The sequence below is a fragment of the Octopus bimaculoides genome, chromosome 19, assembly GCF_046866305.1.
Source record: "Octopus bimaculoides isolate indiv1 chromosome 19, ASM4686630v1, whole genome shotgun sequence".
Lineage (NCBI taxonomy): Eukaryota > Metazoa > Mollusca > Cephalopoda > Octopoda > Octopodidae > Octopus > Octopus bimaculoides.
In genome coordinates this window covers 52577012-52602554 of record NC_142946.1, presented here as the reverse complement: position 1 = coordinate 52602554, position 25543 = coordinate 52577012, and the positions used below count along the sequence as shown (strand labels likewise).

The 25543-nt window shown below is 32.7% G+C and overlaps 1 protein-coding gene and 1 long non-coding RNA gene across 4 annotated transcripts in view; one reads left to right on the top strand and one right to left on the bottom strand.

Annotated features, from left to right (window-relative positions):
• The window catches only part of LOC106876560 (ras-related protein Rab6), a 173100-nt gene that overhangs the window by 49706 nt on the left and 97851 nt on the right, over nt 1-25543 (bottom strand). For all 3 annotated transcript variants that reach the window (XR_016237450.1, XM_089337711.1, XM_089337710.1), the window contains 4 exons: nt 12826-12931; nt 12154-12265; nt 6764-6857; nt 5438-5501 (listed from right to left, as the gene is read on the bottom strand). Coding sequence is in view for 2 of the 3 variants with exons in the window: in XM_089337711.1 (XP_089193837.1) it covers nt 5438-5501; nt 6764-6857; nt 12154-12265; nt 12826-12931 (376 nt within the window). In the remaining variant the exon portion in view is untranslated. The remainder of the gene's footprint in view (nt 1-5437; nt 5502-6763; nt 6858-12153; nt 12266-12825; nt 12932-25543) is intronic.
• LOC149131870 (uncharacterized) lies at nt 1054-11734 on the top strand. The gene is made up of 3 exons (XR_016237451.1): nt 1054-1191; nt 7592-7684; nt 11615-11734. It is a non-coding gene; the product is annotated as an uncharacterized LOC149131870 (long non-coding RNA).

Genomic DNA, 25543 nt, shown 5'->3' with positions numbered 1-25543 from the left:
ATCAGTGCAACATTTCCTTCTCTGACTTAGTTTGGAAACATCCAGTCATAATAACAGTGATACACGCTGTCTATCATTGCTACACAACTAGCAGACTACTACTAAGTAACACTAATATCAAAGTAGGATGGGAACATAAAATATAGGTTTCGTACACAAGATTTTTATTTACATGAGAAAGATAGGAAGAAAAAGTAAGTTTGTTTTATATATATGTATACTATTGTATACAGGCATAGACACAAAGACAGACATATATATATATATATATATATATATATATATATATATACACACACACGCAAATGTTTGTGTGTATATATATATATATATATATATATACACACACGCACATGAATCTCTCTGTATACACACACACACACAAATGTTAGCAGAAGATTGTAGTTTTCAATCAAATTAAGAGGGAGAATTCAACAATGGAGGGAGAAAGAACTATTATAACCATTCACTGAAGAAACCTAAAGGGAGTGTGAACATATGGAAGCTTTTCACAGCAAATGAACACAAGCACAAGACAAGACAGCAACAAATGTAGCAGGGGAATCATTAATTCAAAAAAAAAAAAAAAAAAAAAAAAAAAAAATTCACAAAACATTAACCCTGCCCCCACCAATAAAAAAAAAACAAAATCAAAACAAAGCAAAGAACAAAAACAAGAAGAGGTGAGAATTAAAATAAATTCAACAATGAAATAATTACAAAAAATAAAAATAAAGCGCAATTCTTGTTAATCTGGGTTTTTGTTTTAATCGAGTGATTGAAAAACTGTCAGCCAAGTGTTACTGTTCTGTAAGGTAGAGTGGAACGAGTGGAACGAGTGGTTAAGATGCAACAGCAGACAACGACAATAACAAGCAGAGTTCATTTAATTTCTGAATCCTGCTTTGGCTTTGATAAAGTATGTGCTTTGCTTTAGTTGACTGGAATATATACACAGACACTATATACATTTGTAAACACCAATTTGGGAACTAAAAGAAACGAAGAAGAAACAATTCCTTGATAAGAATTGAACCATGCGTCAATTGCTTACTCAGTAAATGTGCAACTGGTTATACTTACAACATTCAGATACATGGTTCTAATCCCATCATCGGATTTGTTTGCTTTCAATTGCAGATTAATGTTTACAAGTATATTAAGCTGATATCAAAATTTTAGCTGTTAACTGTATGTATTCTTTTATTCTTTTACTTGTTTTAGTCATTTGACTTCAGCCATGCTGGAGCACCACCTTTAGTCGAATAAATCAACCACAGGAATTATTCTTTGTAAGCTTCTTACTTATTCAATTGGTCTCTTTTGCTGAACCGCTAGGTTATATAAATATATACATATATATACATACACGATGGGCTTCTTCCAGTTTCTGTCTACCAAATCCACTCACAAGGCTTTGGCCGGCCCATGGCTACAGTAGAAGACACTTGCCCAAGGTGTCACACAGTGGGACTGAACCCAGAACCATGTGGTTGAGAAGCAAGCTTCTTACCACACAGCTACTCCTATATATATATATAAAAAAACTATTGTCTCGTACCAAATATAATACCACCTGAACCCTCATACTTTTAGTTGACTTCAAACTACAACAGTGGCAACATCTTGAATAAAGCTGCATAGGCTTCTTAACCAGATGAACAAACTGGATGTAAATGTAAACCACACTGCGAGATATCCATTTAGTAAAGTGCTTGAATGGTACCCGCCTGGATATGCTATCCCTATCTATTCACATTTTTTATATACATATCAGCATCATCATCATCGTTTAACGTCCGCTTTCCATGCTAGCATGGGTTGGACGATTTGACTGAGGACTGGTGAAACCGGATGGCAACACCAGGCTCCAATCTAATTTGGCAGAGTTTCTACAGCTGGATGCCCTTCCTAACGCCAACCACTCAGATAAAGCAATTAATATATATACATATGCACACACACATGTATGTATATGTATCATCATCATCATCATCCTTTAATCTCCGTTTTCTATGCCTGCATGGTATGTGTTTGTGTGTGTGCATATATATATATATATCTATGTAATTTTTATGCATAGTTATATACAAAAGCAATCACACATTAATTGAATGACCACTCAATACATTTAAGTAGTAGAGCATCACATTTATTTTTAGAAGGAAAAGTTGATGGTGACTTCAAATTTTCCCTAGTCATTGGTTTCCTCATGACAATCTGACGAAGCCAACAAGTAGAGAAAATTTGAAGTCACTGTCAACCTTTCCCTTGTAAAAGTAAATACATGGTTTGCTTTCCATTTACAGTAATACGATGTAGCTATTTATAACTAAGTTGTCAAGCTCATTAAATCCAAAGATGCTGGTGACAGTATATGAATCAATGAGCCTTCATATATATATATATACACACACATGTGTATGATTAAAAGTGTGTGTGTGTGTGAGCACCTGTACTCTATTAACATCAATACAAACAGGTAAAACACATGTAAATCAGCTTAGAAATTACAGGAAGACGTATATCTGCACATTACTAAAACTTACTTTATAAAGAGAAATAAAATATAATAAGAACTACAGTAAATGTCTCTTCAACAAGAGAAATCGGCTTATCTAAACTCATTTTAGCAGGAATGGCATTCAGCTGCAACACTTACACAACTCAGACACCCTGGAAATAGACAGTATTGCGAAATGTTCTTTAAATTCTAACTAATTGCTTGACCTTCAGCAAGCCAGACATATTGATGTAATATAGCTTCATATTTGACTTGGATAGCTTTTTGAAACAATGAAACATCCAAACGAAAGCAACACAGATTATATGCTATGAGTAATAAGAAGAGGCAGGAGTATAGTGATGTTGAAGAGGAGGTAATGAGATTTTGTAAGACAAAAAAAACAACAAAAAAAACATCTTTGATAAAAATATTTTTTTTTACTTTTTAGTTTAAAATACTTTTTAATGCTTTTTATAAATATTTATTAGCACATTTGATACTAATCTGCATCAGACTGGGTTTTTTTTTAATAGAAAATCATCCATTTTAAACAGTTCATATTTAAAACCCTATCATCATAATTTCATGTAAGAATTTTTTGCAAGTTGTGTTCCAAATACTAGTTTAATAACGACAGATTTAGATTATTTTAATAAATTTTTCCAACTTTGCAAGATCTGAAACCCTTAGGAAGGGTATTTCATTACAAATATGGCCACCAAAAGGTTAATCATGTTTAGTGTAGAATAATGGATTAAATGGCTTCTCTAGTGATTCTCAATGATGGAGGAGAATTTCAGTTGGTTGGTCAATGGAGTTACCTACATGTTCAATTCTGTGGCTAACAACTTGGTCTTCTGTGGTTTTTCAATTAGATTATACCATACCATCACTATAGTGATCTAATTATGCACACCAAAGCCAGGTAACAACTTTGACCAAATATGAAGGACTTGTACACTATCTCCTATTTCATTTGTCATTACACTTCCTCTTAACTATCAATGTCATCATCATCATCATTGTTTAACATCCACCTTCCATGCTGGCATGGGTTGGACAGGAACAGTTGGACAGGAACTGGCCAGGCATGAGCCTGCACCTGACTTCTGTCTGTTTTGGCATGGTTTTTACAGTTGGATACCCTTCCTAATACCGACCACCCAGCAGAGTGGACAATGTATATCTTAAATACAGTAATGAACCAATCAGTGTTCAGAGACTCACAACAGATAAGTCCTAACTGAGCAGACCTAAGACCATAGACACTGGCCTGGAATCCACAAAGGAGGCAGAAGACAGGATAGCCATAAGATAGTTGGAGGTGGGATATTGAGGCAGGGTTGGAAAATCAGAGATCCAACTGGAGAGAAGCAGAAAAGACAGTCCAGAGTTGACTGAGAACAGTGGAGACAAGTTGTTGGTGGCCTGTGCTCCATAGGAAATGAAGAGGTTAAGTAAGTAAATCTTAGCTATATAATGACCAAGAGAAAGCCAGGATGGTCATGACTGGAATGTCTTTGATCACAGGTTTTCTCAGTTAGGGCTGACCAGAGACAAAATAACAATAATAATCCCTCCTACTATAGGTACAAGGCCAGAAATTTGAAGGGAGGGGGTAAGTCAATCACACTGACCATAATACTTAACTGGTACTTAATTTATTGACCCTGAAAGGATGAAAGGTAAAGTCGACCCCAGCAGCATTTGGACTCAGAACCGTAAAGTCAAACAAAATGCCGCTAAGCATTTTGCTAGGCATCACGAACTTGGAGTTTCTTTTGAATTGTTCAACATGTATAGAAAAGAAGGAAATCTTGTGCTGAGATGGTTTGGCTTGATTGTGAAAAGGAGTGCATCTAAGCCTGTGACATTTAAGTTTTTCAGAATTTATTGGTTCTTAATAAACAGTTCAAACCACTTTGATGTATTGATAGCAATATAATTATTAACAACTAGTGAACAGATCACATAATGGATAAGATAGACTATTTGTAAGGCTCTGAGAGAAAGAGAGAAGGAAGGTGGGTGTATTATTTAGTGAAACCTCTATCAAAATTGAATTGATTTCACAAGGTGTTAATGTAGAATAGATGAATTTTAGAACAATGCGTTATTAAATATCTTTCCATCTTGAACATAGCATACATTTGTTGCCTTATTTGTCAACTTATGCTAATGAAAGTGATTAACATCTCCTGTTCAATTGAATGAATGATGATATCTTAAATTATTCTGTTCTATTATTCCTTAACAAAAGACTAACACCTTCTTAGAAAAACGAAAAAAGCCACGAAAATATAAAAGTTACTTGGAAACAGCAGAGATCAAAAAGAAATGATTAAAGAATTAAATTAAGTTGGATAAATTTTAAGCAAAAAAAAAAAAAAAAAAAAAATTAATTAAATAAAAAAGCCCTGAATTTCTGTTGAAGGCTTACACACTAAGAACAGTGGTCACAATGGTTTACCATTGTAACTATTATGGATGGTAATGCTTAGCATGTGTGTGTGTGTGTTAACTATTATGGATTCTTTCTTATTATGATACATAAAAGGTAAAAATGAATAACTCAACGGAAAAGTGAATAAAAATGAAACAAATGTAAAAGAACACAATAAGAACAGAAAGCATGCAATGGAAATGAAATATGTTAAGAGAATGGAATTGTAAAATCACAACAGCTCCAAGAAAACATTGGTGGTTGAGGGAAAAACAGGTGAGGGAACAAAACTATCAGCCACTGATGCAAGGTGAAGATGATAAAAAGAGTTATATAGAAAGCAGTTATATTTTAGCAAGGATACACAGAAGCAAAAGAAGAGGCAAGAGGGGAGGGAGGGAAAGGGAAGCTAGAATATGTGGTCCATGTGAAACAAAAATGAACAATAATAATTTGAAGCTTTGCTAAAATATTTGAAGCAAGGATACTTTCTCCTGGTTTCTTGGTTTCCTGCTCCATTCCAGGTAATGCAGCAGCCACTCGACGGAACAGCTGAAAAACATGAAAGATGGAGATGGATCTTAAATTTACTTACAACAAAGTCAAATATTGATTTTGTTTGGCTAGATAGAAGGCTAAATTTTAGAAAGGAGTATAGTCGACTGGAATCAGGTATATTTATTGATTTTTGAAATATTAAGAAAAGAAAGAAAAAAAAAAACTAGTCTGGATTTAAACTCACTTCAATGGAATATTGATCTAAATGTTCTTAAGTATCCAGTCTTCCATCCCACAATCCTGACCTGAGGTGTTTTACTATTCTGACTAAACTTTACAAAATTAGAGAACAGTAGATATTTCTTTTTCTCCTTGTTCATTTTCTCCAAGTTTAAGAAAAAAACTTTATAAGATAACAAACATGAATATTTCTACTTATTCACAGACTGCAATTTGGGGTGAGAATCCTTTATAAGGGTTTAATCTATTTCAAAATTAGAACTCAAAATGAAATACTGAAGCAATGATGATAGAGGCTCAAATTGACATCGAATAAACAATATTGCTTATGCTAATGATAGGAAGAGCAACAGCTACATAACCATCATCAAGTTTATACCCTCATTCAAGTTGAATGGGTCTTCTTCAGCACAGTATCTTGCCATCTGTTGCAGTTCACATCATCTCTTTCATGAGGTTTTCACTATTTTCTCCTGTCTTCCTCTTCAGTAAATTCCTTTCACACCAGATCTTTTCTGATTTCTTTACAACCAACTGCTATCCACCATGTACATCAAATGTCTGTGCCAGTTCAGTTTTCTTTAGTACACTACATCCTATTTGTCTTACATCCAGTTTTTACCAACTCATTTGTCCTCCACCATCATGCACCCTAATCTTATACATCCATTGGAACACACTTGTTCATTTCTTTCACAGCCTTCTACAGATCATTTGTAATCAATGTCTGGAATTCACTGCTATGCAGCATTACATTTCCTAACTGAGTGTATTCCAATCTACCATCAACCCAGAGAAAGAATCTCTTTGTTGCTAGCAGAAGTAATAGCTCTCTGAACATTACTAACATTTGAAAAGCAACAACTGAATATTAAGAATTAGTTAAAGTGCAATCAGAAATAAATTTTCTCCAGCAAGAACATTCAACAACAATGGTGGGTTAAAAGTGTGAAGAAAGGAAACTGACAGTTTGTGAGGAAAAGGAAACTGACAGTTTGTGAGGTTAGGAAATGAATTTGTTGTTAGAACAATTAAGACTGATTTGTTTCTAGTAAATACACGGAAGAACTCCATACCTGTTTGACATTATATCCTGCTTTTGCACTAGTTTCAATAAACATCACACTTAAATCTTTTGCTTTCCGTTCACCTTCTTCTGTTGTGACTTGCCTTAATAAATAGATAAATAAATAAATAAAATTAAAAAAGTAAAACAAAGGTCAATCACAAAGATGTTATATTAATTTGTTGTCATTCTGCACACACACACAAATTTATATGGAAGATGTACAAACATGTCAAATTTCCTTATTTCTCTGTAGATTAAGAAAATGATGAATAGCCTTAATTGATGTTCAATCCTTACTGGGGTTTCATCAGGTGTCTACATCATTTAACCAATCTCAGTGAAACAAGTTGCCAATCCACATCAAATCCAGTACTCAGAAGCTACCAATTTGCATATTTTATGTATGTATGTCATTGTTTAACATCTGCCTTCCATGCTGGCAAGGGTTGGATGGTTTGACAGGGGCTGACCGGGTACAAGACTACCCCAGGCTGTAGTGCCTGTTTTGGCATGGTTTTTAATAGCTGAATGCTTTTCCTAACACCAACCACCCTGCAAAGTGAACTGAGTGATTTTTACATGGCACCAGCACCAGCAGGATCAAGTAACTTGCAAGACTTGTACTAGATCTTAAGTTGACATTTAAAAAAAAGAAAAAGGAAAGCCTCACACTACAGCTGTAACAGTAATAATTACATATAAGTTAATACATTAACAAGTTAGGCTATATTCTATGTGTACCCATTCTCATTCCATTACAGAAGGCAGAAAATATTTGAGCTACTGTGCATCTGATTTTATTCTTTTGTAAAATGTGGTTTTTTTCTTTTTGCAGTTTCTGTTAATTTTTACAACCCAAATGAATACTGATAATTACTAAGAAGCTAAATAAGGATTTGAACTCCGGAACAGTAAGAAAGTAAACAATGTAAGTTAATTATTACTTTCTGCATGAACTTGGCCGTTATTGGAAATATAGAATGTAATTAATTAGGGACAGCAAAACAATTTATCACTAATTAATATTCCATAGAACTAAAGTGGAGAGCTGGCAGAATTGTTAGCACACCAGGCAGATTGTTTAGCAGCGTTTCATCTGTCTTTACATTCTGAGTTCAAATTTCATTGAGGTCGACTTTGCCTTTCATCCTTTTGGGGGTCAATAAAATACGCACTATTTGAGCACTGGGGTCAATGTAATTGACTTACCCCTCCCCTGAAATTGCTGGCCTCATATTAAAATTTGAAACCAATATTACATAGAACTTGCATTCTATGCAAGTATGCATACTTCAGTATGTGGAAGAGTTTGACTGTTTTACATTCATTAATAATGCTTTTCAGAAAGGCAGCCATCTCACAACTTATTTTATTTCTTATTAAAATAACCTTATTCTTCACAACTATGACAGAAATAATTACAATTTTTTTTCTCTTTTGAATTGAATATTTTTGATTCATTAAAGCTAAAGTAGAAGAAAATACTTTCCCAGATAATTATTCTTGGGGAATATATATAGTCATGCTAGAACACTCATGGAAATTTATTATAAATTTAGAATCTAAAAATCTGTAAAAAAAATAATTCTAATGAGTACTGTTTGTTTATAGAGTAGAAGAAAGAAAAGAAATCTATTGTTATTGGGAAATGTTGGTTTTTAATAAAAGGTTACACCTCTGCACTTCACCTTTGTTAAAGGTGGTGATTCTTTTGCCTAATCTGAAAAATTTATTGGAATTATTGATTAGAAATTTATGGTTTGCAATCTTAATTTTAGTCAAAGATAGAGACTGTTTAAATTTATGATATTTTTCAGATATAAGTTTCAAGCAACAATCTTCAAAAGGAGAGTAAAAAAAAAAAAAAATGAATGCTGCAGGTTATTTTTCCCCATGATAAATTACTATTATTTATAGATGAAGTATTTTCAAGAATTTTTTCTTAACATAATTTCCATAATAAAGAATACTATCCTTCAAAACAACCTAATAGACCATTGCTGTCATTTTATAATAAAAGTACAGCATTTATCATTGTGTTATATATAATACATGAAATTTAAGAATTTAGAGGAAAGAACAGCAAGCAATGCTATAATAATAATAGTAATAAAATCATAACTTCAACTGAAAATACAAGGCACCCAACTCTACAATACTTGTCCTGAAAATTTTGTAGAATCAATATTTGTAGAATTAGGAGCAGATATATAATTGATTGAATTATAAGGGTTACTGTCCTCTGGATGAAGAATCATTACTGAATATAATTTGACAAGGATTATTCAGAATAGAGATACTTTACTATTAATAACCTGTTGATGGAAAGGTAGATAAATACTGTAGGGATTAGTTCAGTACTACTATAAACAGCAGAGATAATGGATAACTGAGTACTTCTTAGTTAGTTTCTAATGGTGAACTCAGTTCTTTAGATGAGTAAAAACTAATAGAATGACATTCTGATCTGGCAAAAGACTACCACCATGTTTCTGCACATTTTCTTATAACAGCAATAGATCAAGAGGTAAATATATAAAAAGAGGGAAACAGAAGCATTCAATTGTGGCTGTGTGGAAAGAAGCCTGCTTCTCAACCACATGTTTTGGGTTCAGTCCCACTGCGTGGCACCATGGGCAAGTGTCTTTTACTATAACCTTGGGTCGACCAGTCTTGGGATTTGGTAGATGGAAACTGAAAGAAGCCCAACGTGTGTGTGTGTGTGTGTGTGTGTGTGTGTGTATATCTGTGTTTGTGCCCCCATACTGCTTGGCAACTGGTGTTGGTATGTTTACGTCCGTGTAACTTAGCAGTTTGGCATGAGAAATCAATAGAAATAGGCTTAAAAATAAATCCTGTGGTCGATTTTTTTGACTAAAACTCTTCAAAGCAGTGCTCCAGCATGACCACAGTCAACTGACTGAAATAACTAAAAGAATAAAAGAACACAAATATGCAAATTTACAGATCTTTTCAACTGAAGCTAGAGTAGTAAAATGGATGTAAAATAATAAAAATAGACAAGGATACAGACTACTAATTTTTTTTTACTAAATAATGCACATCATTTTTTTTTTTCAGTTTTAAAAACACCTGCAGATAAAACTAAATACTGTTGGAGAAAACAAATATATTGAAAATATAAGATTTATATAAAGTTTGTATTCAAAATGGTACAAGATAAGATTTTGAAAATACATACACACATGCATCAATGGTTCACACATATCTATATCAGGCTACACAAAAAATGCATTTTAAGATCCTTTGGTAGGCTATTTCAAGTTGTGTCAAAAATGGAAAGAAGAAAAAAATGATATTTTAGCTACCACAGCCTAAGGATAATTCTATATTTTATGTAACCTTTCTGCATAATCTTAGATTTACTCTCCACATGCTGCAGTCAACAGCAGAAATATCTGTGAAACTTTCACTTTTCTTACACAATAATACATAATAAGGTGGTAAACGTCTATATAGCTTAACCCATCAAGTTATCTTTCATTCAAATTCTTGTACCATTTCTGAGAAAATGTTAAATTATTGAGATGGAAATAAGTAGTCTAATAGAAAAAAAAAAAAAAAAATGACTGTTTGAAATTCTGCAAGCTTCAGTTATCTGAGATCCCCTGCCTCAAAAGAAAACTAATCTAAGTTTATTACATATATATATATATATATATACTAGTAGTGCTAGAAATTTCAAATATACATGTGAATTTTAGGTAAGTGAAATTTAGAGAGACAACATTTGGAGCAGGGCATAAACTCAATCACTATGACAAGAAAACTCTGTTTCTTATCCGCTTGACTGATGTGTGCATATCAGAATTAATAAAAGGATTGCCAAAATCCATTTCTAACTTAGGCACAAGGCTAGCTGTTTTAAGAGGTGAGGTGGAGTTTTTATTGACACCATTGATCCAGTACTTGACTGGTACTTTATTTTATAGACCCTGGAAAGATGAAAGACAAAGTAGACCAGAGCAGGATTTGAAGTCAGAATGTAATAATGAGTCAATTTTGTCTGATGCCCTAACAATTCTGCCATTCCACTCTCCCCTTTGCTTAGTGGAATTTCTTGTGGTCTTATGTTCTGTGTTCAAATGCTGTCAAGGTCAACCTTGCTTTTCACTGTTTCAAGGTCAATAAAATAAGTACCAGTTATGCACTGGGGTCAATGAAATTAACTAGCTCTCTCCCCACAAAATCTCAGGCTTTGTGCCTTTAGTAGAAAGGATTATTATTATTATTATTATGCAAAATCAATAGCTTTTTAATAAGCTTTCACAGGAGTTTTAGAGTAGCTTACACTTGCAAACTGCAATTTTTGAAGGAGTTATTTAAACAGATAATATTTTACTGATGCAACTGACAAACACATTAAAATGTAGGTAATCACAGAGTGAGCCAAAATATGTTAGATAGATAGTTCTTCAGCTATTCTATTGTACTTTGCACAAAAGATAAAGCCTTTTATTTTTAATTTCTAATAACTGTACTTGTAGTTTAGATCACCTGTATCACTTGCTCCTATTGTATATATATATATATATATATATATATATATATATATATATGTATATATATATATATATATATATATATATATGTATATATATATATATATATATGTATATATATATATATATATATATATATGTATATATATATATATTGATTTTTCTCTTCTTATCGCATCTTTTCCTAGTCTAAAATAAAGTGTGTTTAGGAATATAAAAATACAAATAGATAAACAAACAAAAATTACCAACACGAAAATGAAATTGTGCCAATGGGAGCAAACTAGAAAACAACAAGTTACATCCAGTACATATGTTCTAATTCATCTTTACAGGAAATCTTTTGAATGCATCAAGTGGTCTGGTTCTATTAGATACGATATTTGTCAAGAGATTCAAAAGATCAAATATCTTTAAATCTACTTTGACAGTTGAATACTTATATTCATTTGTGAGCAGCCGCATCTAATTTGAAGAGATCTAACACAATTATTTCAACCACAGTAGCTGAACATCCCATGTATATGTGCTATAGAAATATATTCCAGTCTGCGAGAGACAGCATCAGAAAATGACAAATCTGCTAAGAGCAAGTGAACTAACAACTGGCTTTGTTTGGAATGCAATCAGTGAATTTCATTGGGAAGGAAAAATCACCTGCCAAACTAGATCAAGTCACAGTTATCAGTTCAAATTATATAGGATAGTCAACATATAATCTCAACAATCGTGAAGAGTACAATTTATTAATGGCGACTGTGTTTAGCATCGTATTTGTAATATAATGTTAAGCTTTGCATAAATCAAAACATTCTAGATCATGACAAGATGTAAATTAAGAAAAATAAATGAAGAATTTCAAAATATCTTTTACCTCTTTTCTGAAAGATCTGTTTTGTTTCCTACAAGCATAATTATTACATCACTACCTCGTTCTGTTCGTACATCATCAATCCATTTGGAAGTTTGTTGAAAAGAATTAGCATCTGTAAATGTTAAGCACACACACGAAAAATTAAATAATATATAAATGCATATTATCATTACAAAATAATGAGGTAAAAGTGATTAATAAAAGTATATGTGTATTTTTTTTAATGGTTATAATAACTGTACTATGATGCAAGAACCAAACTCTTTAGTGAAACTTTCATGCCTTTTTCATTAGTAAAACAATCTCTTAAAAGCCAATTAGGTGTTAAAACTGAAATGAAGACTGGATGTAATAAATAAACAATCGATTCAAAACTAAAATTATCTTAATTCATACATCACTGTTGTGTCATAAATTACACAGCTCTTAATGGTAAAAAAAAAAAAAGTATTGATTTATTGATCCTGGAAACAAAATAATTGTAATATTGTTGAAGTAATTACCAAAAATTAAATTTACAAATAACATGAGACAGAAAAAAAACAAAACAAATGAAAGAGTTTCTTTTCTCGCCATCCACCTCCATCAGTCTAAGAGCAATGCCATTTATATATGTTGACAGCAAAGCCTCCAAATAATGCAATATCAATGTCAAGGTTATTTAGTACTTACTTGTTATATCATATACAACCACAGCAACTGAAGAGTCTCTAATATAGCTAGGAATTAAACTTCTGAATCTTTCTTGACCTGCTGTATCCCATAATTGAAGTCTGATCTGAAAAACAGAGAAAAATATATGTGTGTATGTATGTATGTGTGTGTATATATATATATATATATATATATATATATATGGGAGAATTTATGAAAAAAAACAACAGACGAGGACAGGTGGTATAAACAACAAAAGGATGTATTAGTTTAACACTCAGGAATAGAGAAAGTCTTTAATGTTTCAAGCTACGCTCTTCAACAGAAAGAAATAAGGAGAAAAACAAGGAGAAAAAAAATTTTAATGTTGTGGTCAGCGATCTATCATGGTGACTGCCAAGAATATCTAAAGTGATAAGGAGAAAGTGGGCTTTCCTTCCAATCAATATTTTAACTTATTAATTTTTTTATCCTGAATAAAGGGAGGGCCTCGAATAGAACATTCATGGCCACAATCTGTCTGGTCCTTCAATGCTTACGCTAAAATAAAATAAACCTTTCTTCAAAAAATTACCATTACTACTATTATTTGATACATCAGTCCTCTGCCAGTTAAAGTCTTTTTGTTTCATTTTCATCTCTAATATCTTTAGGACAGACATAAAAACTATAGCTTCCTATTTTCCTGTTCAGGAAAAATCTTAATTTTCAATTATTTTCTTAATGATCAAACTTTATTTCTTTTGTTCATATTGCTTTAAATATTTACAAATGAAAACCACAATAACCAGTCCAACAGATAACACAGTGTAATAGTACAAGTTGTTTGCTTGTAATATAAATTCCTATGAAATAAACAAATAGGAGTATAATAAAAATTGGAATCATTTAAAATTTATTAGAAAAAGAAAACGTTGGCGTAGTTCATTTTTTAATTTTTTTAAGGTATAAGTTTATTCCATTTTTTTATTTCGTTCTTTATTCAGCTGAAAGCTAATCATACCAATAGAAAATTGGACTGGTTTCCAAGGATACGACAAAAATTGAAGTATTTCTGGATTAAATGAATAGAATAAGCATCTTTATGTGGAAAGAGTAAGAAAATTTCTGGAGTAAAAAGAAGCAAAACTGAACTTGTTCACTCAGTGTCTCACTCCACAATTCAAATACAAAGTCAATGAATGGACTTTTTCATAATCAACAGTATCAATCAACAACTGATTTATCCCTATTGACCTCAACTAATAAAGAAATAGAGGAACTGTGACATTCATAGCTCCCATACCAGGGGTTGCAAACTCAGATTACCAGAAAGAGAGAAATGAGAGATAGGAGATAAGAGAGAGAGAGAGAGAGAGAGAGAGAGAGAGAGAGAGAGAGAGAGAGAGAGAGAGAAGGGATTGAGGGATATCAAATGTTCAGTCCCACATAGTGAGACTGAACCTGGAATCATGTGGTTGGATGCAAGCTTCTTACCACACAGCCATGCTTGTGCCTATTGTGTATTTTGTTGTTTTGGCACCCAAACTATTATTATGCATGCCCCCACCACACACAACTTTGTTTTTCGTTTTTTCCCCATATTATGTATTTTTTAATTCAGAAGGATATCCATATTTCATGCATGCTTGCATTGATTAATATATTTGTGTAGGTAAATAAGAAACTAGTCAATACCATATCTGCACTTTCTTAGAATCCATATACTTGCATGATCACTGTAATCTACAGGGAGGTAAAAGACTTGAATAGAGATTACAGCCAGCATGCTGAATGATGCCGAATGTGAGAAGGCTGGTATCGGATTTGATATTTTACTTTCTATGCATGCACACGGTCACATATGCTTGTTAGAGTTCAAAAAATTATGCCAGATGAGGAAATATTGATAAGAGTTGAAGCCTCTGAGACAGAGAAAATACAATCTATCAAATTCATCAGGTGGAATTATTCATAAACCAAGTGTGAAACTCTTAAGATTTGCATTGCAGAGTAAAGGTGACCTTTGAGCTTTCAATGAGCTCGATATCCTACTATCATCATGCAATTTCTCTCAACCTGACAACTGTTTGTTTATAAAAGCATTTATTTACCGACAGTGTTTTAGGAAATTTTGAGAAAGTGCTATGTTGAACACTCTGAGGAATTAAATATCATTGATGCTTAAATAAATAAAAATAAGATAAAATGTTTGCAAGAGACTTTCTTAAAAAAAAATAAACAAAAAAATCATAAATGTCTTCTTCATATTTCCCATAGAGGCAGCAAGCAAAGAAATTAGATGTAAAATGTAGAAAAATTGCAGATATTATCTTTAAAATAATTATTAAATTTATTATTGGTTAACACAGGACTGAAAGGAGAATATATATATTTAGAATTTAAAGAGAAACATGCAAATTTGAGGAGTATCTTTCTCTCCTTGTCTTACACACACACACATATATATAAATAAACAGGCATAAATTAACAGAGAGGTTACTACTCATCATCATCTGACTGAACCTCCTCAGTTTCCTGACTTGGTTACACCACCCTGCATAACATTTGATAGGTCAGAAAAGCAACAACCTCTACGAGATAAAAGCTTGTCAATATAGGTTTTTACAGAATGGCTGATCTATATTTACCCCTTCAGATATCAGTCTGCCTGAAACCACCCTTGGTTCTATGATACAAACTTCCTGTTTTAAAGGGATCTAACTTAAAACCCTCCATCAAAATTTCATGTTAATTTATGTTCCAAACCTTAGGTTAATACTGTCATAGTTATTTTAATAAACTTCTTATTATTTTCAAAATTGATTGAAATAAAGGCAGTGTATTTCAATAGAACTGTAAGGAAAGGGTTACGCTGGGTCAATCCATAGCAGTGTCACTAATAAGTTCTTAATTAATCTTCCAGCAAATCTTACCAAATCTCTTTCTCTCTTTAATGATATCATTGATTGCAAGAAGATTGATATCCAGTTTTTGTTAGGAACAATAGTCCAAGCAAATATCTATCTATCTATCTATATATAAAAAAAAAAGCACTTGCTAGATGGAATATGATAAGAAAATATAGATATTAAACCATTATGCAAAATTAGCCTCCTTTTGAATAAAATAATTTACTCATTTTTTATTGAGCTCTAAAAAGAAAATAAATGAAAATTATATTTTATCCCAAACAATTCATGAGAGAAAGAAAGGCTGTTGACTGAATGAACTAACATTTATTATTCTTGAAATTTCTTGAGATTTACATCATAATATACACTCTTTAAGGATTCTCTTGGATTGTCCAAACAAACAGATTAAACAACAACTTATTTGGAAAACATGAGGAGTGTTTGTTGTAAGCTGGTTACAAATATCACTCTGCAGCCACAACTATTAAGAGATGACATATTCACTATCAAAACAGACAATATGAAAATTCTTTGTCTGGATTAAAATACACTTTAAGAATTTAGGTGAAGGAAAAAAAAATGGAGCTATATTAGAAACTAAGTGGGCATCATCCATATCCATCTGCATGTATGAAAGACAGAAGGGGAAATGGGCTGTAGAAGGAAAGGAAAACTTGTATAATGTGCATAGAAAGAAGCCTAGATTAAAAAAGGGCAAAGTAAAAATAATACTAGATTTACACTTAATATCAAAGCAAAATAGGTTAATCTGGTAGACGTTATTTATCAGAATTAAATCAATAACATTTTATCCCTTTTAGTCTGTTGGTTCTGTGTGTTAAGACGAGTCTCCTTTGAACTGAGGTGACTGTTACTGTAACATATGATTTCCTATAGCGAGAGAGATCAGCTTTAAACCCAGCTGTAGTTAATTAGATTTGGTGCATCTTCCTCAAGCCACCCCCCCCCCCAAAAAAAACCCCCTTAGAGAATAGCATTAAAGTGACTTCTGAAAATGAAACATTTCTATTTATTAGTCTGGAGATGTAAAGCCAGAAGGTAAATAATAGATGAAGGAGATAACAATGGTAAGACTGAAACTCAAAGCTTTAATAATTTTGAATACCAACAAGTAAATAATACTTTGTAACCATTTCTTCAAGTTTTGAGAGTTTAATGAAGCTGAATAGCATTGTCATTTAGAAGGGATAAGGCATGGAAGATATGTTTGTTGTCAGATTCTGTAGGTGAAGCTGGAGGGTAAAATACAATACCAATTTCAATTCTTAAATAATTAATTGTACTTCTGCTATGCACATATGGCTGTTCCCTCCTTCTCTCTTGCTCTCTCTCCCTATATACAAAGGAGTGTTTAAAAGAGGATCAATTAATTATGATTTTATTCAACATATTACCCTCTCAGATTCACACACTTATTGCAGTGATCCTTGAGTTTTTCCAAGCCCTGTAAAAGAACCCAGGCTGGGTTGCCAAACAGGCCTTTGGTGTTACCCTTGAACCCAGGAATTTTTCAGCACCCCCTCATATATGTGTGTGAAGAGGGAGAATGAAAATGTTTTTTACAAAGAAGTACAAAATGAAGAAAATAATATATAAAAAAAATAACTATACCAATACATTATATTGTCTTTGAGCTTTTGAAGTTCAATGGTAATCCATGTATATAATGGTTGGAAAAATAAGGATGCATGAGAATTGAGAGTTGTGTTAGGTTTTAAAAAATGGTTAAAAGTTTGTGTTAAGCAAGAAGAGTGGTGTCAAACCAGGAAGTGTGTGTAAGGGGAGACAAATCTTCATAACTCCAACTAAAAAGATTTGTCTCCCCTTACACACACTTCCTGTTTTGACACCACACTTCCAGCTTAACGCAAACTTTTAACCCTTTTTTTAAACCTAACACAACTCTCAATTCTCATGCATCCTTATTTTTCCAACCATTATATACATGAACTACCATTGAACTTCAAAACCTCAAAGACAATATAATGTATTGGTATATTTATTTTTTTATATATTATTTTTTTCATTTTGTACTTCTTTGTAAAAAACATTTTCATTCTCCCTCTTCTTGAAAATTTGCTATGCAAAGAAAGCCGGTTAGAAATCTTTATTAAAATATGCTTCCAGTTTAGCATTCTGCCTTATTATTATTTTTCATTTTCCTATATATATATATATATATATATATATAAATAAACACAAACACATATGCATATACAAACAGAGATAGATAGATAGGTAGGTAAGTAGGTAGGAAGGAATGAATGTAGAAAGATGGAGATTAGACAGGGATATACACAAAAAGAGGAAAAAGAAGTGATAATGAGAAGAGGAACAAGACATATAGAGGGTAGAGGAAAGGGAGAAGTGAAAAAAAAAAAAAGAAAGAAAAAGAAAGATGAGGAAGGGACTGGATAGGAGGGGAGAAATTATTGTGGAAAGACAGTATGGAGAGTAAATGAAAGAGAGAAATATGAAAAGTAAAAGATTTTTTATCTAAGTTTATCTGTTTGTAAGGTATAGATACAAAGTGATTCTGTTAAATAATTCAAACATATACAAGCGTAACATTAACAGCCATTATAAAGGTGAGAACAGATCTAAATTTCAGTTGAAATGGTTACTAGTTTAGAGGGCAAAATAGTGTTAAGATAATTTAAAATCTGTTCTTTTTTCTTTTTTGAGTCATGTAGTTGTGAAGACATATAAGACAGTTCAAAACCTTGTTTGCAAAAAAAGAAAAAAGAAAAAAGTCCAAAATGTCAGTACTGGCTATAACTATTTCTTTTATGCCTTTGACATGGCTGATAATTTTTTGGACAATTTGTTGCAGGTGGGGTTGGTGGGGTTAACACAGATATGCATTAACTGTGGCAAACTGCAGAGAAATCAGATAATTAATGGCTATGTGACTAGAGGTGGGCTTTGCAACTGCGTGGTTTTGGATTCAGTCCCACTGCATGGTACCTTGGGCAAATATCTTTTACTATAGCTCCTGGTTGACAAAATGCTAAGTGAACTTGGTAGAGGGAAACTGTATGGAGCCTATTGTGTGTGTGTGAATGAGTGTACATGATTGTATGTATGCATATGTTTGTATGTATGCATATATATATCTGTGCATGTGTCTTTGCGATAATCCTCCCCATTGCTTGGCAACAGATGTAGGTTTGTAATTGTAAATCAGAAAAGGTGAAACAAAATCATGTCAGATTTGTAAATCTATATAATTTGAAGTAGTTGGTAAAATTATTATTACTACTTGTTCAAATTTTGTTTTTTCTGGAATAGGTAGAGATAAGGCTGCAGAAACGATTTCATAAGTTTGTGTTTACCACCAATCTCTTAGATCAAATGTCACTGAGCTTGAAATGGGTCTGTCATCAACCCGTCTTGTGTTTCTGTATTACTAAACATCCCCATCCGTGTATGCCTATGACAATGTAGCTGTCTCTCTTGCAAGATAACCATAATACCACTAACAACCAGTTATCTTGTGACTATGATTTAAAATACTGGTCCACTATCAGTATTGCATCTTACAGCTGGAGCTGATTGAGGTGACTCATTTGGTTGCACTTTCAAATCCTCAGAGGATTTGTGAAATAATTACAAGGGTAGCTAGTTAAAAGCTAAACTGCTCCAAGTAGTTCTCAAGCTGTGGTCTGCATTATATTCAAAGAACCAAAAGCTGGACTAAGAAAGAGCATCAAGATCACCTTGATAGTATGTACCATAGGCAACTCATGAAGGAACAAAAATATTTCATGTTCACATGACACATTCCACCCATCTGTATTATTGTTGCTCAATACAGGACAGGCCTTGCAGGCCAATGCTACTGTGCTGAGCAACAGGCCATATCGGATGTTATATTTTGGAGGCTTCTACAACCTACAAGAAGACCACGCAACTACATAGTGTTACTGGCAGAGATACACAACATGAAAGTGAGGACCTGTCAAAGCTAATGAAGATTCCTGGAAAGATAGAGTGGAATGCATCTTGGCTGTGACAGTTTGAAGAAGATATTGCTTGAAGAGTGCAGCGAATTAACTAAGATGGAAAATGTCAAGTAGTATTAAAACTAATGAATGAATAAATCAGTTTTGCATGGAAACAAGTATAAAGTTATCAATGTAACATTACATGGTGTTTTCCTTTTACTCTCATACTTTGCTTTAATTTGATTATGATGAGGTAGGGCATGAAATATTTCCTGCTGCCAAAAGAGTGTTTTGCAACTATTGGTTATATCAACTGAGGTCACTCTGACCAGATAAAACTGTGCTTGCCAAAAAAAAAAATTTTTCAACACAAAATATTGTAAATAATTTTTAAATATCATAATAAATAATATTTGGACTATCTCTCTTAAAAACGAATTTATATTAATTCATTTAAAACTTAACCATTTCAGATGCCATTAAAATGCTAACGGGATACATATGTATTGTTTCAAAATAGGAACTAATGTGCCATTATGCATTGTTTCCTTGGCAACCAGCAGATACCGAAAAACAATCAATTACCAAAGAATATATATGATAGGGGATTCCTTTAATAACGCACTGGAACATGACATTAGTTCCATTTGAAAACAGCCAGCAGCAATTGAAGCGATATTTAAATTAAATAAAATAATAACAGGTTCTACAAAAACATTTTGAAATAATTTTTAATTCTATACTAAATCAATATTAAAATTTTATTTAAATTCTTTATTACTTAAAAATGATCTGCACTATGTATGATAAAAATTATACATGACTGAATTCATGTTTAGCTGAAAATATCTGACAATCAATTAAGGCAATAAGGGAAAGAAGATGAAAAAAAAAAAAATGGTCTTCAAAGTATGCTTTCATATTCTTGTGAAAATAGTGATTTCTTAAAAAGAGGAAGATGAACAAGTTTAATTATAAAATAGATATGAAGACAGAAGCCCCACTTTTATTTATATAGTTTTAGGAATATTTTTCTAAAAATACATTATTAAAATTTTACATTCAGTTCTTATGAACAGGTAAAAGCTAAATAAACCAGTTTCTGTGTAGTTCTAAACAAGTAGAAAGAAGGCAAATCTTTCACAAGGAACTTCCTTCAAAACAGGCACTAGATATTTTGGTTCCTATATTTTAGATAAGTTTACTCACTATAAAGACATTACTACATGTACCCTGATCCAAATACAAGGAATGATGTAATGTAGATGCAGTGTTTGAGTGGACATTGTTACTCAAATGTGATGACAACATTTCCATAAACAAGAAACTCTACAAGAAAAATCTTATGAGATATACATTTTCTACACGTCTTGTAGGTGCAGGCATGACTGTGTAGTTAAGACGTGGCACCCTGGGCAAGTGGCTCTCTACTATAGTCTGGGGTTGACGAATGCCTTGTGAGTGAATCTGGTAAAAATAAACCTATGTGAAAGCCCATCAGGTGTGTGTGCATATATATATGTAGATGTTGTATGTCCTTGTGTTTATAGAATAAGTGATGGACTTCCCTGTCGAAGACGACATATGAGTGTTCAGCGCCATGCACATTAGTTCACACTCTCCATGAAATCAATGTTGCCTGAACAGGTGCATGGTGTACCACACATCACAGTAATGTGAGATGAAATGTTTTGCTCAAGAACACAACACACTACCTGTTCTAGGAATGGAAACCATGATCTCGTGATCATGAGTGCAACACCCTAACCACTAGGACATGCATCGTTTTAAAGTTTGCAACTTCTAGAATAAGTATCAGACCCTAAAATTAATAAGTGCTTGTGTAGATTTGTTTGACTAAACCCTTCAAGATGGAGCCCCAGCATGGCCACAGTCCAATGAGTGACACAAGAACTACTAGATTTCAGCCACACCTTCGCATGAACTATCACCACAGAAACTATTGGGATTCTTTAGCATCATCTAGTTGTATGCAGATGAATATATATATATATATATATATCAAAATATATATATATATTGCTGAAGAGAGATTTCAAGGGAATGGACATACATATGTCTGTTTGATATATATGTGTGTGTGTTTTCCTTAAACTGGCATTGTAAGAGAATTATAAAATAAATGAGCATCACCATCATACAAGTGGCGACCCTCTTTTCCAATCTTTTGTGAAAACATGTCCAGCCAAAGGCAAACACTTTCTTGCTTGGAAACAAGTGAGGGTTGGTGAGAGGAAAAGCATATGACTGAATAAAATCTCCTGAATGAGTTCTGTCTGAGCCATAGAAGCATGGAAAAGTGGATGTTAAAATGACAAAGATGATGATGATGGTGTGTGTGTATGTGCACGCACACGTGCATGTGTGTGTGTGTGTATGAAGACACATGTTTCCGAAACAATCTAAAATCTCTCATCGTCATATATAATCTTCATCTAATAATACAAATCCTGATTATATTGATTTTTATTTTTTTCTTATGCCTTGCTCAGACTGGTTTACGATGAAATCCGACAGGGGATAAAATGTACATTCTAGAGAGAAAGCAACAACATCTCCTCCTAGAAAAGTTAAAAAATAAAAATTATAAAATGAATAAATAAATAAATTTATAAATCAATGGAGCTATTGATTTATGAGTTTCCATATTGACGATTATTTAATCTTAATACTTAAAAAGAAACTTTTCTTAACTGATTTTGCATCATTTGCTCTTGATCAGTTTATATATATATATATATATATATATATATATATGCATGCATATGTTTAGCTAATGGCAAGTAGTATTGAACATTACTCTTTTCTTATTGGTCAAAATGTAGACCACTTATGTGTTGCTCCTATTTTGATATATTCTATACTGTTTAAGATTCATACATATACATATATATGTATCTTTCTATTTATTTCTTACATGTGTCAGTCATTAGACTGTGGCCATTCTGGAGCCACACCTCGAAGAATTTTAGTTGAACGATCTGACAGTACTTTTTTTTTAAAGCCGAGTACTTATTTTGTTGGTCTCTTTTGTCAAACTTCTAAGTTACAAGGACATAAACACACCAACACCAGTTGAGTGGCTTGAGGGTGCCTGAATGGTGGAGGTAAGAGACCAGCCAGCTCTAGCGAAAAGAAACCAACTGGGCCTATATTGAAATAATGACAATTACAATACTAGCAGGTTCACCAATAAAGTATAATTCTCTGTATTCTTAATAATGTAAGAAATAATATAACATAATCCAGTACAAAATAAAAAAAAGCACATCCATAAAGAAAAAGAAGCTTTTGTTTTATAGTTTTTATAGACTTCAGACAAGCTGATCCAACAACATCAACAAATGATTTACAGTCCTAACAACACACAGTGTATTAAGAACTTTGAGCTGTAGCTAGTAAAATAACTTTATTCCATTTTGACTTCCTCCATTTAATTTCTTCTTTCACCACTTGTCTCATTCATGGATTTTATAAAAGCAATAAAATTTTAAAGGTGGATACTCTTCTGACTATCAAATCCCCAAAGGGAAAGGAAAGACAAGTTTATTTTCAAAAAGTACCTCTTCTATAAAAATATTTGCTTGTCAGTTAAGCGATTGCTCTGATACGACATGATTTCTCTTCTCCAAATGGTTGTCTCAGACTCAAATTAGTTCCACATCACAGATTAAGTATTTTATTATTACAAAAGGGATGAAATATTATTTCAGTATTATTAGAAACACAGATAAAGTTAATGATTTCTAACAGTCTGGCTGGTGTATTTCAGCACTACCTTGTGATCTGTAACGAGCAGATTTGAAAGCCTTCCATATTAATAGCTTTTCTTTCACAAGTCTAAATAACATGTGGAGAAAATCAATTGCTTCTTGATCTGTTATGATACAAACTACAAGATGATCTTTTCACATATAGAAACAACAGAATATCTTTAGAAACATGACTGTCTTCATAAACAGATATTTACAGAAACACTAAGTATCTTCCTCAGCATGGATATGAAGCTGATTCCATGGAGAAAGAACATCAAAATCTTATAAAGATATGAAACAGGAATTTGCTTGTTCATTTAATGCGTTTTTTCATGCTAGCAAGGGGCAGGCAAATAATTATTTGAAGCCAGAATTTACTGCTGTATGTCAGTCTTGTCAACAGATCTCATCTGCTTCTCTTGTAAAGTGTTTTTATATAGCACAGATCTTCAAAAGAGCAAAGAGACAGGTTGGAATGTCAACATCAGCATTGCTTCACTTACAAGTGACAAGCAAAATAGGTGCTAAAATCCTATACTATAAACCTATTTGATAAATTCAATGAGTTTTATGTTTATTAAATAATACTTAACTAAGTTTTTTGTGCAACAAAATAACTACTACTCACTGGACAAAACAATATTCACTAGTTTATTAAATATAATTGGGACAAAGCAGTGATCACTGGCTTGCACAAGAGGAGGAGAAAAGCCTTCAAAAAACAAAACTAAGAAACAATAGCCTGTGAAGTTATCCTTTCCTAAATTACGGAAATATGACTTCACAGCTGATAAAGAAGAAAAGGAGATGTTTCAAAGCTGCATCATGAGCTGCCAACCTAAAAGGGCATAAGCCCAAATAAAAATTAATATAAGGTAGAGGACACGTGAAAATTCAGCATACACTACAAAGCGGTTGTAATAGAAAGAGCCTCCAGCTAAAGAAAGGATATTAAAAAATATTGTACAGGAGGGCAATGATTTCTAATAAGAACTGACAAAGAATAGAGAGAATTCTTTAATCTGGTGCTAGTGACAAAATGCACATCAGTGCACACTGTAAGACGTACAATAATAAGAATGGCCAGTTCCCATTGTTGCTGTGGATGTCAGATGAGAAGATGCTGTGAGATCCATCAAACTCACGTCAGCATGGAACAACAAACAGAAAATGATGATAATATCTTATTTTCTTCACCTTTACCACTGTGACGTTTTATATGAAGATACTAATTTTATATTCATTAATATGGAATTGTGTTCAACCAATTTTAATACTTCTATGTGAAGATAGGACACCTCTACTGTTTTGTGCTGTTTGGGACATGTGTGTTTTACTATTGGTTGCCCTTTACAATTACTATGAATAGCTCTGTTATTAACTACAACTGATAAAGCAACAGACAAATGCTTTACAGGATTTGGCTAAACCCCATTACATATACTGCAAGATCAACATTACTTCCTATCTTTCTGGGATCAATAAAATATGTCCTGCTCAAGCACTGAGGTGAACATAATTAGCTATCTTCTTTATGCAGTTGCAAATCAGATGTGCTTTACAATGTCATTCCAGGAATTTCTGATTTTCCAATAGCTTTGGGAGTCCTCAATTTGACACTGTTTGTGTCTGCCAATAACATCAATGTAGTTGAATGGTCTTTATTCTCTATTAGGAATTACAAGTCCCAACAACATTACATCTGATATGGCTTGTTGTTTAGCATGATAGCTATGGCCAGCAAAACTTACTCTGCATTAGTCAACAATAGTACAAAAAAAAACAACAACAAAAAAAAACTGAATTGCCTATGCCTTCTAAAAATTTAAGACATTTATGCCTAAAGAAAAACCTGTATTTTTCATTTGAATTGAAGGAAGTAAATTGTAAAGTGTTTTGTCCAAGAACACAACAATATTGAAACAATTTTAGAACACATTATACGAAGACCAAGTGTGTGCTGTCTTTTTATCTTTTGTTTCAGACATTGGACCAGAGCCATGCTGGGGTATCTCCTTGAAGAGTTTAGACAAACAAACCAATCCCAGTACTTATTTTTTTAAAGAATGGTCTTATTCAATCAGTGTCATTTTCTGAA